The sequence below is a fragment of the Anser brachyrhynchus genome (genome assembly GCF_964034855.1).
Source record: "Anser brachyrhynchus genome assembly, chromosome: 14".
Taxonomy (NCBI): Eukaryota; Metazoa; Chordata; class Aves; order Anseriformes; family Anatidae; genus Anser; species Anser brachyrhynchus.
In genome coordinates this window covers 1,485,233-1,503,776 of record NC_137709.1, presented here as the reverse complement: position 1 = coordinate 1,503,776, position 18,544 = coordinate 1,485,233, and the positions used below count along the sequence as shown (strand labels likewise).

Genomic DNA, 18,544 nt, shown 5'->3' with positions numbered 1-18,544 from the left:
TGTGACTAGACATGCGACTTTGTCACATTAACAATAACAGCGTTTGTGCCCCCGTGCCACGGCAGGCATGCGGTTTGTGTTTTCCTTGGCTTGCCTGCGGACATCTCACAAAATTTCCATTTTGTGAAGAATAAGGACACTTTGTGCTCTCAAAACAACTTCGCTCATTAGGCTTTGCCGTGCACTGCCTGACGTTAAAGCCCTGCTGCACTGCTCGGAGCTGCAGAGAACCAAGCGGCCCTGACCCCCTGCTCCTCGCGTGCTCCCCACTGCGGTGGCGAGGCCAGGGGAGCGGGACTCCGTGCTGCAGCTTCTTGGCCGTCTTGGCAGGCTGTGGTGCTGCCTGGCCCCAGGAGCACGTCTGCTCTCTTCCTCGCCAAGGGAAAGGTGCGGCAGCGTGGCTTGGTGGCCGCTTCTCCACCAACAGCGGGTGCTGCTGGCCAGGGCGCTGAGAACATCTCTGCAACCAAAACGTAGCATCAGTGCCACCTCCTGCTGTTCCACGAGGGAGGAGCATGACGGACTGCTGTCAGAGGGGTAGCTGTTTGTTGTGGCCAAATACCCAGTGATTTGCTTGGAATATTAATATATAGCTGTAACAGTTCTGTGCAGGTTGCTTGATACCGATTCTCTTGATAAGGTATTTTGAAAAGAAAGTAGAAATAGTTTTATGAGCTAAATTCAGCGTAGGTTAAGAAAACCCAGAAATGCGTTCCTCCAGATGTGCGTTACAGAAATGCTGTCCAGTGATGCAGGAGCTGCTTGTTGCCGTCGGGATGGCTGCACGCAGGGCTGGGATGTCAGCAGGACTCGCTGCAGTGGGGCTGGGGGTGTGCCAGCCAGCCTCGGTGCCCGGCCCGCGCCGTGCACCCTCGTGGCTGTGTAGGTGCCTGCTCCAGCAGGCTGCCAGGCTCTCACTCCTGGTGGCATTCCTACCTCCGTGACCTGAGGAGCATGTTCAGGCACCAGTCATCCACGCGGTGCTCGGGCTTCCTGATGTGTCACCTGCTGAGCAATTGTCTGGCTCCAGGTTATTTTCACGTCTCTACCGGCAGCTGTTGGCACAGAGCAGCCTTCTGGCCCTTAAACCTGCAGGTGAGAGCTCAGGTACCAGGGAGCTGCCCAGGTCTGCGCAATTTCATGAATTAATGATCAGTAGAATCATGAATTTTCATGAATTAGTGATCAATGGAAATTGGTCAATTCCTGCGACGTTGCCAATGCAAGTATTTTGTTCTCTTTTTGAGGGATTCAAGATTTTCTGGAATATCTGTGCGTGCTTACAGCCTGTGTATCAGCACCAGGCACGGGCTGTGTTGACTTCCCTTTCTTCCCCCATCTAAGTGTTAGAAAGGCCAACAGCGGAGGTGGCTGACCTGTTAGAAAAGCCTGCTCCTGCCCCAAGGACATGTGCAGGATTTCCTTGCCCGGGGCCTGCTTGCTTTGGAGATGTGAAATGCAGCATGAGACACGGGCAGGGCCCGGCTGGAGCCGTCCTCTGCCATTGCACCCGCCTGGGCTGGGGTCACCTTTGCAGGGAAAGGGATCCCTTCTCAAGGGAGAACCCAACCCCAGAGACCTGTTCACTGCCCACTTTAAATGAGCTTTATTTCTCGATGGGTGTTCTTCAATTCAGCAATCCTGAGAGCACGGTGCGGGTTTTTCCCAGGCAGAGCAGCGTGGCTTTAAAAGCCCCGGCTGGATGGGGCACCGACAGCCAGCACTTCCTTCCCTAACATGGTCAAAAGCGGTCTTAAATCGGATTAGGATTTTAACAAACACTTCATGGTTTACTCTCTGCAGGGAGATTTAAAGCCCGGGGAAGATTCTTCAGCTGTTTGCTTTTCCTTTATGGAGAAACTTTACCGTGGTTGCCCTAAAAACCCCACCAAGTACAATAAAAAAAAAATCCCCCCTCAGAAAAGCAAATTACTTGACCACAGCCTAAAATAAGGTGTTCATTATCTGCCTACACTCTTTTGCCCTCTGTTTGCAGCTTTTTTGCCCAGCTGAACTCAGCGGGGAACCTGCCTGACGCCGCAGCAGGCGCTAGTCCGCGAGCTCGGCGCTCGCCCCCTGGGAGGTACGGCGGTGGGTTCAGCAGCCGAGGGGCTCTGCCATGTTGCACAGGTGAGTGCATGGCCTCTTTGGCTTTTTTGGTGGCCTTCTGTAATTTTTTTTTAAATCAGTTTTTGTGTGTGTATCTCCACTCGGAATGACCAGGGGCTGCTTGTACTGGGAGGAAGCTCAGGGAACTAAAGCCAGTTAGCGGTAAAGTTAAAGATATAAATAAATAAATTTTTGTTGTTAGAATAACCAAGTGCGGCCCTCTGACTTTTTTTCTATTATTGCACCTCAGGCTTTCCTGATACAGATCTCCCAGGACCGGTCGACCCGAGCACTGTGAGCCGAGGTGCTGCAGCCACGCATACCCCACCTGGGGGTCCCGGGGGCAGTGGGGGCCTTCAGGCTGCCCACGGGGCTCTGCGGGCTGCTGCCAGCCCAGCCTGGGACCTGCCCAGGAGGCTGCCATTGCCACACGTGTGCCTGAGGAGAGTGTGAGCCCAACTGTCTGAGCGGTGCCGATGGCCCAGAGGTGCTCGCAAGGCTGCGCGAAGATGCCCGTCATTTACTGGGAGGCGAGTGCCTCTCTTCTCCTCTCCGTGCCCTGTGGTTTAGCTCGGAGGACGAACTAAATGCAGAATGAGGACTGAACCATGCGAGCACTGATGTATGTTTTGTAGGTAACGCTTTGGAGAGAAATCATTAATTTGAAACGTTGGAATAGCAAAGAACATTTTTCAGGCTTATCAGGCATAACGTACTGTGGAAAAGAGGCTCAGAACAGATGTACTCGCAGTTTATTCCATTTATCATATTAAAAATAAAGAAAAGACAATTTCAGCTCATTTACTGCTTATTAGTTCAAATAAACAGCTTTTCTAATCAATGTGTATGGCAAACACAATGATTTCATAATTGGCAGTAGTGGTTCCAAAGCTAATGCAACTGCCCTTCTTTATTGTCTGGTAACAAGTCAGACAGTTAATACGTTGGTCTAATCCTACCCTTCGCTTATTCATTTTAGTTCAGGAAAAATTATGCTCTTATTTAAAAATTTTAAGTGTTTGAGGGATTTTTCCCCCATCCGTTTGAGAAAATGCAGCTAGGAATGAGAACGGCTGCACAGGAAGTGTTCACAAAGGCAGGCATCTAAACTACATCTGAGGGAGTCTTTTGCTCTTATTTATCTAGAGGTCTTTATTGATTTTTACTTCCCTTCCAAAAATACTGATTTAATTTATGAAGTGATAGAAGAGGCTGGGAGAATAATTTTACCTATGAGAGTGTAACATTGTCTAAGTAATTGCCCAGGAAAAAGAGAAAAGATCTGATCTGCTGCTGCAGATGTTTCTCATCTGGAATACAGACCAATTTCAGCCTTTTTTTTGGATTACTGTTTATTTTGATGCTTTATTATACTGCAATTACCAGGAAGGAAGCAGTGCACAGAAATCCAAGTGCGATGCTATTTGTACTTTAACATTTATTCAGTAACAATTTGGGAGTTTAACCCCTTTCTCCCCTTCTTCTTTGGATATTTGTGAGCCCTCGGTTCAGTCCTTTCATTGGAAACGATAAAACCTGCCGATGGGTATATGGGCCCTGCTGACACCCATCACAGCTGCTGTTGAACAACCTGAAATTTTGTAGGTGCGTTAATGCTCATTTTCTGAGTGCAACTAATGAGGACCTGCTGGCTTTTTTTGCCACCTAGTGCTTCCGTCCCTGCATTACTGTGGAAGGTTGGTTTGTGCAGGGAGTGAGGAGCCCTGTGCCGCAGCCTTCCCAGCCAAACGCGCGGGTTTGACTTCTCAGAGGAGTTTCCCTGCATGAGTGGAGTAGACTTAGACCTGCTCTGTTTTGCTAGAGGGGTGCCAAGGGCTGTAGCAAACCTTTTGTATGCCGAATGGGAGGAAGCAAGCTTATATAAATACCTTTGGATCTGGGGCTCTTTGTGACCAGGATTTAAACCTGGCAAATCCTTTCTAAAAGATGCTAAACTTGCTGATAGGTATCCCCCTGTGAAACAAGTGATGTTCCCTCTGTGAACAAAGCTTCAGATCTTTTAGCTGTGCTCAGAGAACACCTTTGTCCTCTGGACCTGTACTCTTTGATGCTCTGATACACCTCAACAATCATTCCGTGTGATTATAAACATATGGAAATTGAATATAGGTGGTGGTCAAAAAGTTAATGTGCAATGTAGTGGCTTTGAAGCAATAGCCATGCTGGCTGGAGCTGGTTTTGCAGCACACACCAGTTTCTGTTCTGCTCCTTCCTCTGCCTGCCCCCCTCTCCTCTCTCTCTGTATTCAGGATCCTCCCAAAAGAAGTCTGAGGTTCAGATGAACCAAAGCAGAGCCAACGATCCAATTGCATCTTACTTCTCCAGATTTCTCTTGTGGATGTCAATACGGTGAGTGTGCCGACATCTGTTGCACGCACATGCATTTACACCCGCACAGATACACGTTACAGGGCGATGCTGTGCTTTATGGCCGAGCATGGCCACAGTCACGTCTGTATCCCAACGGGGTGGCTGCAGGAAGCCAGCCCCGGCGGGAGCTGTGCTGATGGGCAGCAGGAGCCCTCCTTTTCCCGCAAGGGCTCCGGTTCTGGCCTGAGCAAACCCCGTGGTACAATGCAGCTGTTCTGCTCCGGAGGGGAGCAGGAAGGTGGGTGGATTAGGAAAAGTTTAATATTAGTAATTTTTTTCCACTGAGCCATGTCACGCTTGAGTCCCCCTATGGCTTCATGGCTCATGGTCACCCCTGGGAGCAGCAGCCCCACCACTGTCTGTCCGTCTGTGGCTGTGGGTCTGAGCAGCGAGACTGGTCACGCTCGGGGGGCTGTGTGGGGGAGAGCTCTGTGGGGCTTCACGGCGATGGTAACTGTGAATTAGAGCAACACCTACAGAGCCATGCAGTGTGTAATGTGGTACCTTTTGGTACCTGGCTATGGCATCCAGACCTCCCAACATTTCGTAATCCACAAATGGAAAAGTGGCACTTAAAATTAATTTATTCAGGTGGGAGCACTGTAAAACTTAAAATAAGGCTTTTGAATCGCTGCACATGCATTGGAGTGTCAATGGAAAGCTTTCTGTTTGGTTTCACAGCCAGATTTCAGGAGCGATGTGTGTTGTAGCAGGTTGGGACGGGGCAATGAATGGCGAGGGAGCACTCGTGAAGCTGCGCCTGCTGGCAGGCCAGGCGCCAGGAGGCATTCGGGCACGTCGGAGGAGAGCGTTTGTCTGGGGAAGGCTGGAAGCTGAAAGGGGAGAGGAGGGAGGGGCAGAACCCAAACAGAGTCTTGTAAGATTAATATCTATGTTTTATTTTGCACGCTGCCGTTTCCCTCATTTTCTCCCTGGCACGCTGTGTGCTTGTCGGGGTTTGTGTGCATCGCCGTGGGCAGGAGTGCTGCGGGCAGTGCTGCAGAGCAGCTGCCTGCGCCCTGAAGACAAAGCAGAAGGGAGCTGTAAAACAACCACAGGGATGCAGGGAGAGCGAGCGAGCGCACTTCTCCTTTGCTTGTTTAATCTGACACTGTCCTTAAACATAAGGTCATTTTATAGCCTGCTCGAGGGCTGCCAGGCAGAGGAAGTTACCTTGCAAAGGAAGGAACTGGCCCGTACTGTCCAAATATTGCCAATTGTGTATTGAATGGAGGCCATAGCCCGGAGAACCCAAATAGTAGCTCTTTGTGTCCGCAGTCGCCTCCTGCCAAAGTACTTTCCATAATTAGGCGTAAAACATATTTACATTCCTGTTGTCTTTGGTCTTGGGCACACACCTGTATGTGTGTAAGCGCACGAGGTGCAGGCATATCTATCCCTGTGCATTCAGAAAATGTCCAGCACTTCTGAGAGACTTCTGAGAGCAACCGTAGCAGCTGATGTGAGTGACTGGGACGTGAGCTTTGAGCAAGTTGGGGATCCCTCAGGGATCCCCCATGTGAGAGACAGAAGTCCATTGGGCTCATCCCTGTGCCGCGCAAGGGTACAGTCCCCACCTAGAAGGATGCTGTATTTTGCCTGAATGGGAAGCTCCTGGCTGAATGCTTCCTTTTAAAATTCATTGACGTTTGCAGGGAAACCAGAAAAATGGGCTTAAGTCAAGAATGCAATAACCTGACTTAGAAGTGCTCTCTGTGGCAGACACTCATCGCTCGCAGCATTTCTGGCTGCATGAAGATAAATACAATAGTGTGCAATAAAGTACTGTGTATGGCTGTATCTCTAGTGTGTTCATAACACAGCGGCTGATGTACAACAGCTTCTCAGTGTGTGTTTCTCCCTTTCTCCATGATAACTAGTAGCCAGACATTGATTAGTTCAGTTTTTTTGGGGAAAAAATGTCACGCAGGACAACTGGATACTTGAGAGGAGAGATTCCTGACAGGCGTCCAAGGGAGCACGGCGTGGTCACGTGGCACTGGCTGCTTGCCTGCTTCCAGCTGCACAGTTTCATTAAAATGCAGCCAGAAATACATTAATTGCTATTCTAACATAACTGTCCCGTGCAGGCAGCGGTGCAGCTTTCACATCCACATGCTCGGGGCAGAGATGGGAGATGGTCGTTGTGAGGCATGGGCACAGACCAGGCGAGGGGCGCTCTCCTCCTCCCACGAGCCCCCGTTGTGCTCTGCCGTGCCCCAGGGCTGCCCTGGGATGCGCTGCCCACGGGGGACCCCGGCACACAGAGGGGGGGAAGCAGGCAGCAGCCAGCGTTGTGCTCCGGGCTGGGGCAGCCGATGCCCAGGTGCCGATGGAAGGCCCGGCTGTGTGAGCAGTGCGGGATTGAGCCGTGTTGGCAGCTCCTGCTCAAGGGCCCTGCACGTAGCGTGGTTCTGGCTCCTGCTGCTCCTGCCTGGCCTCCAGCAGCGTGCCTGGTGCAGGTTTCTGCCAGGCTTGTGCAGCCTTCGGCGCAGCCCCAGGCACTGCAGGCGCTTCCAGCCCACCTCTGCACGAGGGCTCCTCTGACAGGTGTTCCCAGCGACAGCTCCAAGCAGATCTCAAACGGCCGAGCGTGGGCTCCTCGCCGTGTGGCAGTCACAAAACTCCCCGGTTTGCCAGGGTGACCCCTGCTCCTGGTGGGAAACTACTTGCAGTAGTCCTGCGGAAATTTTCAAGCCCAGGATCGTGCTTGCTCTGCTCGGGAGTTTGCTTTTGCTCCGGATGCCTTCTGCGTCTTCAGGCGCTTAATGGAAACGCCAGTGCTCGCACTTGGAGGGCAGGCCGGAAAGTTTATGTGGACTTGTACAAGTGCCAGAGTGACATTTTTGTCAGCCGGAAGCCTATTTCCATTATGCCTTTGTCAGACTTTGCCTCAACAGAGGGGAATTTGGGGCTTTCTGTGTCAAAGTGCTGTACAAATGTTATCTGAGGCCTTTACCACCCATCAGTGCTGCGGTTTTGTGCCGTTCTTGGGAAGCATCCTGAAGCATTTGAGCAGGAACAGGGCAGGTGAGGGTCAGTGCTCTCGCCCTGAGGGAAATGCTCAATAAGGTTTTTTTAATTCTTTCCTCTCTGTGTGTTCACTGCTTTAGATGCACACTTGTGCATACGCTCTTCTATTTAGCCCGGTTTTCTTCTATTTCTAGCTCCAAAATTTCTCATCTTCTCAACAGGGGAGATGCCTGCTCTAGCAGGGGAGCGGGACTTGAGGAGGAGAACCCTGCAAAAACCTCGGGCTGGGGGCTGTTCAGACCCGGGCTGGCTGGACGCCGGGCTTCTCATGGTGCCAGCTTCCACACTTGCAGCTTTGGTTGTTTGAGCACCTTTTAAAAAACTTGCTGTAGGTTAGTAAAACAAAATACCCTTCACAAAGCATTCGCTTTTTGTTTACTACCTTAAACTTCTCCTCTTTGCTTGCTCTCCCAAAGCCTGCTGGCGGGAAGAAGCAGGCGGCTGCGGCGGCGTGGTGGTACCACGGGGAGCCCCGGCCACTCTGCCACAGCTTGCTCGCCTTCTGTGACATCTTCTGGGCAATAAAACTGCTGCTTTGTTTGGGTGTTGATAGTACATGGCACCTCCAAGTGCCTGGCCTGTCGCTGGAATGCTCTAAGGGTATTGAATGTCTATAGACATTCAGTTGTCATCCTGAGCCCTGAGTGACTGTCACCCCCACATCTCCTTCCACTTTGTGTGTATCCACCTATACAGAAGCTTGGCTGCATCACTTTTAAAAATCCTTTATGCAAGAGTGAGATCTGCAGACGTGTCTGTGTGCTAGTGTGTGGCTTTGGGCAAATTATTCCACTCTGTGGACTGAAATTTTGGTCCCACTGATGGTGGTGGGGGCAGTAATGTCTAAAATGCTGTAGGGGTGTTGACCAGAACTTCCCATCCAGTGCTGGGGTCAGTACCGTGCAGCTCCTCACTACTTACCTACACAGAAAGTCGCACAGTTGCTGATAGAAACACCAGCAATTTTGCAGGGTTGACTTAAAAACACGTCTTCAAGCAGTGCAAGGTGGCCTCTAGTGAAATGAATTGCCACACATGGAGCTCTGAATAACTCAAATGGAGGGTTTCACGTGAGTGTGTATATTATGCTCATACACAGCTCACGAAGATGGGATGGCCAGATTTTACCTCCAGAGACCTGCTTTGGCTTGAATTGCAGAGCAAGGAGTTTGAGATCATAGCATAACCAAGAGATGCCTTAAGGTTAACAAAATCAAAAGAAATAACCCTCACATGGGTATTTCAGTGTTTTTTCTCACTTTGTTTTTGTTTTGTTTTTTTAGACCAAGCAGGAAGAAGTGTGTTAAATAGGGATAATTTAATAAACGCACACTGGAATCATAACACGTCTTTACATTCTGCTGTTTTTTTGCAGTACTGGTTTCTCAAGAGCACTGTGGCTTGGCCCCTGTGGAAATATTTGTCCTTTGTTATGGGACATCTGTCTTTAAAACAAGTTCTCTCTTTATCTCAAGTTTAAAGTGAAAAATTCCCAGGTTTGGAAGCATGTTAGAATTTCCTGTTCCAGCTGCATCTGCACTCAGTCCCAGGAACAGACACTTGGCTGTAATAAAATAAGGAAAAACACACCAAAAAAAAAGGCACTAAATCAGTGTTGCAGGTAAAAAGGAGCAGCTGAGGAAAAAAATAAAATATTCAGAACATAATGTTTCGGAAGTCCATCAAGCAGTTTTCAGGATAATTTTCACTTATTTCAGAATAGCTCCTACCACCGGGCAGCCTCTAAAAATAACAAGCCCAAACCTCACCCCTGCTGATAAACACCACGGACTTGCTTGTGGCTTATCTAATGCCTGAACATCTGTTCCTCCATTGCTGAGAGGTCCTCTTGTGCTGAGCTAATGCAATTCCCTACACAAAGGTTAAATAAAGTTGAGAGGCTCTGACCAGTGGCTTCGTGCCGCAGAGGCCAGCTTTGCAAAAACGCTTCCCTGAGGAAGTGTCCAACTCTAATTCAGAGAAAAACTGAGGAGGGGAAAAAATGTCACCTAACCTGGGATTCATCTCCGAGCTTTTCGATATGAGAGGAAGATACTTTAATATGGAAAGCACGATTCGAGGAAGGTAGTTCCCCCAGGTCTGAAGAGTTGGTGATGGTGGTATGCTCTGTATTCCCTTTCTCCTGCTGTGGCAGCTTCATCGTCTGCCTGCTGGTTGGATTCCAGGCCAAAGACCTGTTTGTGGAGAACGTGCAGCACGTCTGCAGGGAAAAAAGCTCCTTGTAACTCTGATCAAGACGAATTACACAGTCTGCTTGATTCAGGAAGTATCAAATGTATATAATCCTGTAGCAGCAATCCAATATTTAAGGAGCTGTACATGCAGAATTATGGGATTACCTGTAATCCTGTCTTCGGTCTTTCTCTGCTTGGCAGACCCAATAACATCCTGGGCGATCCCCAAACACAGCCGATACCTATCATGGAAAATAGGTCGTGTTTGAACCACCCATCTTCAGAAGAAAAGGTCTCTTTCTGACACATTTGGACAGGGTGGTTCACAAGAGCTTGCCCAGCCCCGTTCCCATCCTGCCTGGCTGTCAGTGGCTAGGGACTGTATGTCTGTAAGTCTGGCTGGGGGGCAAAAATATCCAGTACTGCCTGTGGTGGCATTTCCACATCAAATGCAGTGGGTTGGGACATATCTCAGTGTCTGGGGAGTGGGTTAGAATTCAAGGGTTAGAGTTCATAAGATTTAAACCTGCCATGTCTTTCTATTTGCTTGTGTTGGTTCATCTTTATTTATTCTTTTTTCTTTCAATTAGTTTTTGGATTTTGGACAGTTTAATTTCGTTTGTTCTGTTCTAACCTTTATGGATAAAAACATTTTTAAGATTTAGATTATGATTTTGTCCATATCATGGGATCCCAGCTTTTGGGACTTTAAGGGACTTCTAGGAATGTCTCCACCCTGAGATTCAAAATAAAATTATGAAAGAGGGCAGTAGGATTTGTCTAAATGCAAGTGATGTAGAACTGAAATAGAAGAACCAGAGAATAGACTTAATAATATGGTAAATCTTGCATCTAGCAGCTACTTCAAAATATCTGCATGTCCTGTTGAGAACCATTGTGTTATCTGCCAAAGAGCAGTTCTTGCGATGTGACTAATTTTGGCTGGACAGCTGCCTTTGGCCAATCCGAACAAATTGGGCTGTGTTGTGTTTCTGCATGTGGAAAGGCCAAATTAAAGATCCCAGGTGAGAGGCAGGGACAGAAAGCGGGTGTGAGCTGCTGGCCCCTTTCTCTCCCCCAGAGAGCCTCTTTTTTTCTGCCTCTTTTGGCGTTTTCTTCCTAGGTTTGGTCTTTCCACTGCTGCCACCTCCTGAGGCAGCCCTGCCCTCCAAGCCCTGCGTGCACCCATGTCTCTGCTGGGGAAGGAGGGAAAGGAGTGGGCAGGGGAGGTTGCTGCAGGGGGATGTGAGGCCACCCTTGGGAGGGGATGCCGTGAGGTCGGGTGGATGTGGCAGATGGGGGAGCCTTTGGGACGAAGGACCTGCCAGCCAGCTGCCCTCTGCCTTGGTGCCACCTTCCTGGCAGCCCGCTGGCTCCTTGGAGGAGCAGATTTGTTGTAGTTGCGACCAGGTTTATATTTCTCAGAAGTCAACACGCTGAAGAATAAGGGATGCTGTGCCCATGTGCACGGCTCGAGCGAGTTATTGACAAACAGTGTCCACGCTTTTACTTTTCTGCCCTGTCTTCCCAGTGTCAGCTTTCAGCTCCTCTGGCTGCCACATCCTGCGAGGCTGCAGTTCATACAAAGTAGCAAGAGCATCAAAGAGGGGATCATGAATAAAAAACTGCTTTATGACATGTCTTCAAAGTGCCTTTTTAAAAGTTCAAAGGACATAAGGAAAGGAGGGGATCAAAATCAAAGGAAGATCAGGGGGAGGGAAATTAAAGCCTCAGAGGAACTTTATGGCATGTTTTCTGTAACACTTTCAATGCCAAAATCAGGCGTGTTCCAAGCACTGGCTCCCCTGGTTCCTTCTTCCCTGGCACTGGTGTCAGCGCCGCTCGGCAGCCGCCAACAGCTTCTGTCCTGCTCACAGGCACGAGGCTCTCACAATTGTACTTTCTTTCATTAATTTCATTTAAGACCAAAACTCGCAGTTCTGCTGCCTCCAGGCCAAGAGGAAGATACTGGTTCTGTACCAGACGGGAGCTCTGGGGTTGGGCTTAAATAACTGCTCCACTCCCGGGGAAGGACAGCTACGAGAGGTGGTCACGGTGTGTGATCTGCAGGTAGCTCAGCGGGTCTGAGATGGTCTTCTCTCCTGAGCTCCCGGTGCCTGTCCCTGACAGAGCTCAGCTCCTGGGCAAGGACTTTATTTGCCGTCTTTGGGAGCCTCCTAGGCTACGGGGCTTATCGTTACTGAAAAACTCTTTTTTTTTTTTTTCCTTTTTTTTTTTGTTTTCTTGGTCTCATCTCTTCCAGTCTTCTACTGCAGAGCCCAATTATTTAGTCCACGTCTGGAAAATTTTCATCCCTGTTAGGGGAAAGGGACTTTTCCTTCTGAGAAAAGGCTGTGGGGGTCTGTCTCTAAGTTAGAAGAGAGAAGCGAAGCACAGCTGTCGGTATGAATGCCCCAGGTGCCATCTAGGGACTCTGTACTTATGAAGACGTGGAAGAAACCCCAATGAATGAGCTGTACACTTAATATTCAGTAGGCTCTTAGTTTGATCATTTTCCTGCTTCTCTGTGTCTGTTCTTAAACAGTATAGAAAAGCAATGCACTGAGCAAGGGAAAGGAGTCAGGCTATTCCTGACCCAGGATCAGACCCCCCCCTTTACTGATGGGCACGTGCCCACGGGATGAACTGGAACCTGCTGGGGGAGCAGGGCATAGCCTGGGGCAGGGATGGTCTCCGGAAGGGACACGGAGCAACGGCTTTGCCAGTTTGTGTTGCAGTTTTGGGAGTTTTCAGGCTTGTGTGTTTAAATGGAAGTGGAAACCCTGAGAAGCAGAATTAATTATCTGAGAAAAAGTAGGTGTCTGTGCAGGGGTGAGAGGTTCATGCTCAAGGGAGTCGTGGCGCTGCCTCCGTGTTCCTGTGCATCGCAGCAGAGCAGCCCTTGGGGTGGTTTTTCTTGCTGACCATGTCTAAACCATCAGCCAACAAATGCATTTCACACTTGGGGTAATGGCGTTTCCTCCTTTGACTGCTGCTGGAGGATTTATGGAGTCATCGTGTGTGCATTGTTTCTGCAGCAATAGTCAGTCCTCATCCCACCCAGGAAAACTCACCACATGAAGCTCTTTTAACACAGATGCTTTCCAGGGCTGCTGCTCAGAGGAAGTCCGAACCCCCTGCTGAGCACTTCTCATCCTACCTTTTCTCCATACACTTACTACGCACCTTGCTGTGCTCCCTGGTTTAGGCAGTCATCCAAAAATAGTCGGTAGCGATGCATGTCTGTGAGATAAAATTCAGTGTGTGCTGTGCTGTTGTGGAGGTCTCGAACCTCGGTGCGTGGGCGGTGTTCTGGAGAACAGCTAGTGCAGGGAACAAATTGAATGGCTTGTCTTTCACCCAGAGAGGTCCCAGATTCACTAAATATCCCTGGGAAGGGCACCACAAGGTAAAATTCAGTAAGTTTTTAATATATCTCAGCAAAAAAAAAAAAAGGAGTTGCAAGTTTTATTCATTTGTAACTACAGGGGGGAATTTAAGGCATACTGAGTAAATAATCAGACTGGAATTTGCCTTAGAAACTGGGGCTAAGATCTGTAAGGTTTGTTTGAAGGAGGGAATTTGCATCCAGGCAAGATCCTTTCATACGAGCTCTCTATATTCATTGGTAGGAAGAGGGCATGTCTAAGTGACCTGGTGGCTTTATTTCCCCAGCACTTGCTGAGCCCCTGGGGCAGGATTTCCTCGTCCAACCCACCTCCAGCGCTGCAGGCAGGTGCGCGGCGGTGCCCCGGGTGCTGTGCCTGGGCAGCGCGGGGCAGGACTTACGCACCCAGCGGCTCCTCTCCCGACAGCCCTTCATAGCACGCACTTTAGAGGATGTGACAGTGTTTAGGAGGTTATTAATGGCTTCCCATGTGAACCGGGAGCCTCGTGATTTCCATCCACCTCACCCAGGGTCTGGAAATAGAAAGGGGTTTTAGCCGCGCTTCCCCAGGCCTTGCTGCGTCGCGGGGTTCCCGGCAGCAACGTGGGCTGCTGTGGGAAAGTTCTTGGTGCTCGGGCTTGTTTTCCCTGCGGGGGGAAGAAGCAGTGAGTCAGCAGAGCTAAAGACGTCCGTCACTGATGTCAGCGCTTCCCTTTCGACTGTCCGACGCTGCTCCTCTCTGTTGTCGCAGCTGGTGGAACCTTGTGCTGGGCACTTGGGCCGTAGGGCGAAACCATTCACCCTCAGGACAGCAGTGAATGAAGACTTGGTGCGCCACGACCGCACAGTGGGACTCCTGGAAATTAAAAGGTGGATGGGCTGCTAGTTGGATGGATTTAAAGCAGTTGTTGTGCCTGCCAGAGTGAGGGGCAGAGAGTCAGCAGCAGCCTGCAGAGGGTCCCTCTCAGGGTCATTCAAGTACACTACAAACAAGTCCATAAAGAAGAGGATCTTGATGATATTTTTTCTTCTTCCAATCTAAAAGTCAGCGGCTGTTGGCTTGTCTCAGTGTCCTGCCCTCCACCTGCTGCAGGTGGGCTGCTGCCTCGCATATCCCGCAGCTTTGTGTTTTTATTTTATTTTTGCGAGTGTTGCCAAGGGGTGGAAGCTGGGAGTTCCATGGAAGTTCCCCACGGAAGCTGCTAGCCCTACCCAGGCGCACAACTGGTGTAAAAGGGAGGGGGGGGCTCCCTGAAAGCCAGACCACCAGCAGCACAAAGGAAAATGCGGGAGTCCTCCTCCACTTGTACGTGGGCACGTGCAACAGAAACGCAGTTTCTTGCTATTTCTTGGTGAAGCTCATGGGCTGCTGGAGCCAGGGGCAGAGGGAGGGCTGGGGCTGGAGACGCGGGGCGATGCTCGCTGCACCTCCCGGCACCGCCGCCTGCTCGACGCGTTCCTTGTCCCGACGCTGTTTTTCTCTGCTCTGCTCAGACTGCAAATGGCTATGCAAATTCCTGAATATTTTCCTACTTCCTTTTTCAGATGTCTAACATTATGTATTATTTTCTGATACTTACCTAAGCCGGGAAATCTGTTTTCCATCTCATTTCAGCCAAGGTTTTCTTTTCAACCAGTCCTTCCCAGCATTTTCCTGTAACACTTCTGGTTTGCTGAGTGAACTTCGCAATATGAGGATAAATGAAAGTGAAAATGTAGTGCTTGTCACATACTTGCTGTTTAGAGAAGCTTTTTTTTTCTTTTTTTTTTTTTTTTCCTCTGGGTTTGAAGAGAGCAATATAAATCATTGATTTAAAAACAGGGTAATTTAACAAGATTATAGGAGAGAGAAAATCCACTTCCTACCCAAAGTAACAGTCTCTTAGCTTTCTCCACCTACACAAGCCATATGCATCCACTGCGCTGCCTGAGATCCTCTTTTGTGTTTTTCTGGCAAGACTGTGGTATAATAATTGAAGTCCATATGCAAAGCTTTCTCTGTGGAGCCTACACTGGTCTTTTAATTACTTTGTAATTGGGCAGAGCGTTACCATCGCTCAGCCCCCAGTCTGCTCTGCCACATTAGGGATGTTAAAATCTCAAAATCCCAGCTCAGAGGCATTTGCTAAAGGGTTGCCTTTTGTTACTACCTCCCCTTTCAACATCCAGAGCAAACACTATGCTTCTGAGCAGTAAGGAGTGGTGCGTGCCGGAGCCGTTCTGTTCACATACACGGGTGCGATAAGGGAAAAACTCTCCAGAACAGGGCCGTGCAGTTTTGTGGACACCTAAAACCCAGCCACCGTTCGGACTTGGTCGCATCACCCCGTGTGCTTTGTCCCCGTGGCTCTTCCTTGCAGCGCTGGTCCCTCCGCGGGGCTGAAGCGGGGTGCCCCTCCGGGTGGCCCCACGGGCACCGCCTGATGCTTCTGGCGGCCAGGCTGAGAAACAGCCACAGCACTTGTCAGCACGGCCTGTCGGAGCAGGTATCGCACAAACGCTGTCAAACCGATGTACGTCCAGTTGCGATTACCTCTCTCACTGGGAGCTGGGCCCCCCACCAGGCGCGGAGGCTAGAGTCAATAGATGTTTTCAATAGATGTAGCAAACCTCACACGAGCACCGGATTCTAGGAGCCAAAACTCCAGAATAAGTTCTTGTAAAACAAGCATCAGCATCATTTTGGTTGTCAGTTTACCAGTGACAAGCACCAGAAAAAAAGTGTCTTGGAGCCTGCCTCGCTCTGAGCTGGAGGACAGGGTTCCAGTAATGAATTTTCAATGAAGCGTTTTTCTAATTATAGCAAATTATTTTTACAAATATTTTCCTAGGAAGAGAGTCTGAAATTAGAGCCAAAAAAGTGGAAGACCGAGATGTAGACAGTTCTTGAAAAAAAAAAAAGACTACTTGCTAATTCTTGTATTATTATCAGGCCAAATACTTCTTCAAAATGCAGAACAACAGACTTCTGAGCTTGCTGAATAAAGCCAGCAAATGCTGGCAGAAGGCTATAACTGGTCGTGTGTGCATTTCTAACCTGCACATCCGTATTCATGGGTTCTCATGAACATCTTTTATATGTGGTCTTTGAGTCCTTGAAAAATTGGAACGGTGACATCCAAACCAGCTCTGCCCTGCGGTGCGGGGCAGCTCCCGGGGGTGCTCCAGGCGGCAGCGGTGGGGGCCAGCGGGTGCAGGTGCTCAGCCAGCAGCAGAGGACAGAGGACATGGCCCGAGCAGGAACCCAGGCTGGCCTGCCCCGGAGCAGAAGGATTTTGTATCTGTTTTTCTATCTAAATGTCACGACTGACTTCTATTATTTTTCCAGAGCAGACTTACTTTCCTGGTTGCAAATGCTCTCAGTTTTGGTGCGGGGGAAAATGAGTTATTATTAGTTATCACTAGCAGAAGTGTAAAAATCCGTCTCTGGAGGTACTATGGTACTATGCCATGCGAATGTGAAGGAAGCGCATGTTTGTGCCGGTGGAGAGAGCTTTGCCTGCAGGCAGGCTCAGTGCCACCTGCTTTCCAGGAGAGATTTCCAGTGCCTGCTGCACTGGAAATGCTGGGGCTTTCAGCACCATAGCATGCTGTTTGTGTGCATGCCATCGCTCTTATGCTCAGCTGGATAATTTAATTAGAAGTTAACCATGGAAAAATCCATAATACTTGGATATAGGTGGTGTGGGCTGTGAATAACCGGTGAATAACCTTAACGCAAACCTGAATGTAGGTTATTGTTCATCAAAAAGGAGTCAGTTAACTGTTTCTAAAACAAAAAAAAAATCCCACCGCAAATCCCCAAGCCCCAACAACAACCACCACGTGGTTTTCACAGCCTCAGCACAGGCAGCCCTTGGCAGGGGAGGCTGGTGTGGTGGATGGTTTTGGTCGCGGGCTCTGGTGGTTTTCGAAGCAAGGACCATTGGCCCTCCAGGCAGGGCACAGAGCAGAGGTGGCTCTGGGAAGCCTTGGAGTAATACAGGCAATGGGTATTTTATGGCATGCATGTAGTTGTTTCATGAGGAATTTGAGGTAAATCTGTCCTGGCTGTCGAAACCTCATCTGGAAGCCGTGGTGACCGCAGTCTGTTAGCAAACTCTGCAGTAGCTCGCGGTGAGCGCGCTCATGAAGCACCTAAGGGTTAAAGACGGATCGTTTCCCTCTCTCCCCCAGCCAGTAAAGGTAATTATACCACCATCTATTTAGCTGCTGAAGAATTTGCCATTGAGTAGATAGGGCCCTGCTTCACCAGAGCCCTTCAGCAGTCCAACAATATCGCATTACCCAGATTGTATAAAGAGCACGAACGATTTCCGCTCGCGGATCTATAATGGAGGTATCTCTTTACAAAGCCCCTACTTCAGGCCAGCTGAATGCCTCCGCCGTGCCTCAGAAATCCCGCAGCCCTAATCCCTTCAGCAACAAAGATCTGTTTCTTTGCTTAGCATGAAGTAGACCTCAGAGGCCGGTGTGTGCCTTGGCCTGTAGGCCAAAAGCCTCCTGTTTACAATTTCCCTATTCCTGTTTTTAATGTTGTTCTGAGAGCAGCCACAAAGGGCCAGTTTTGTCCAGCAGGAACAAGGGAGCTATTAGAGAGGGACGGAGGAAGGAAGGAAGGGAGATCCAAAAGGAGCAGCCCAGGAGGGATTAGCATACACAGCTGTTCCCTGAGGGACAGAAGCTTTATGCTTTTTATAATTTCCCTCTCATTTACATTTTTTAATATCTTGTTTCCTTCTTTCTGCCCTCCTCCCCCCCAGTTCTTCAGGACCATCTGCCCATTTTATTGGATTTTTGTTTTCCAGGCGAGCGCATCCAGCCCAGCGTGCTCGCTGGCTCCGAAGTTAAACCCTACTATTTGGATCAACTTCAGCTTTTTTCCTCACTCTAAACCCTCTCTCCTGCATTGTTCACCTTACATCCCTCCACACGGCCCCACTGTCCCGTCCCGGTGGCAGTGGGAGCTGCGGGTCGCTGCCCATGGCCGGGCCAGCGATGCCGAGCGGTGCGGGTTAGCGAGCATCCGAGGCTGAGGGCTTGTCCCCGAATGCACATTGTTCTCGAAGCTCCCAAGACCAGAGGGGAGAATAGTTGAACTGTTTACAATATTGTTTCATAGGCTGCTAAAAAGCGGCCGTCTGTTTTTTCAGAAGCGCAGCGAAACGTTTATGAGCGTGGGACCTGCTCCAGCTCTCTGCCGCGGAGCTCTCGCGGCGGGGCCGTGGCCGTGGCCGTCCTGCGCCACGCGCCAGCCGGTGCGCGCTGCTGACAAAGGGGTTGGTGGACACGCACACCTCAGCCTTTCCTCCCTTCCCCCAGATGAAGATCTTCCAGGCACCCTGATTTACAGAGCACGGAGCTGGCAGCCGGGCTGGGCTGGGCCAGCCCCGTCCTGCTCCGTTTGTTGAGCCGTGGCGGCAGCGCC

The 18,544-nt window shown here is 49.8% G+C and overlaps 1 protein-coding gene across 1 annotated transcript in view; it reads left to right on the top strand.

The window, feature by feature from the left end:
- Positions 1-18,544, top strand: part of LOC308177708 (uncharacterized protein) — a 52,600-nt gene that overhangs the window by 3,032 nt on the left and 31,024 nt on the right. Inside the window, exons 4-6 of the mRNA XM_080555368.1 lie at positions 1,997-2,130; positions 2,360-2,740; positions 4,380-4,479. Coding sequence (XP_080411494.1) covers positions 1,997-2,130; positions 2,360-2,562 — 337 coding nt within the window. The 3' untranslated portion in view covers positions 2,563-2,740; positions 4,380-4,479. The remainder of the gene's footprint in view (positions 1-1,996; positions 2,131-2,359; positions 2,741-4,379; positions 4,480-18,544) is intronic.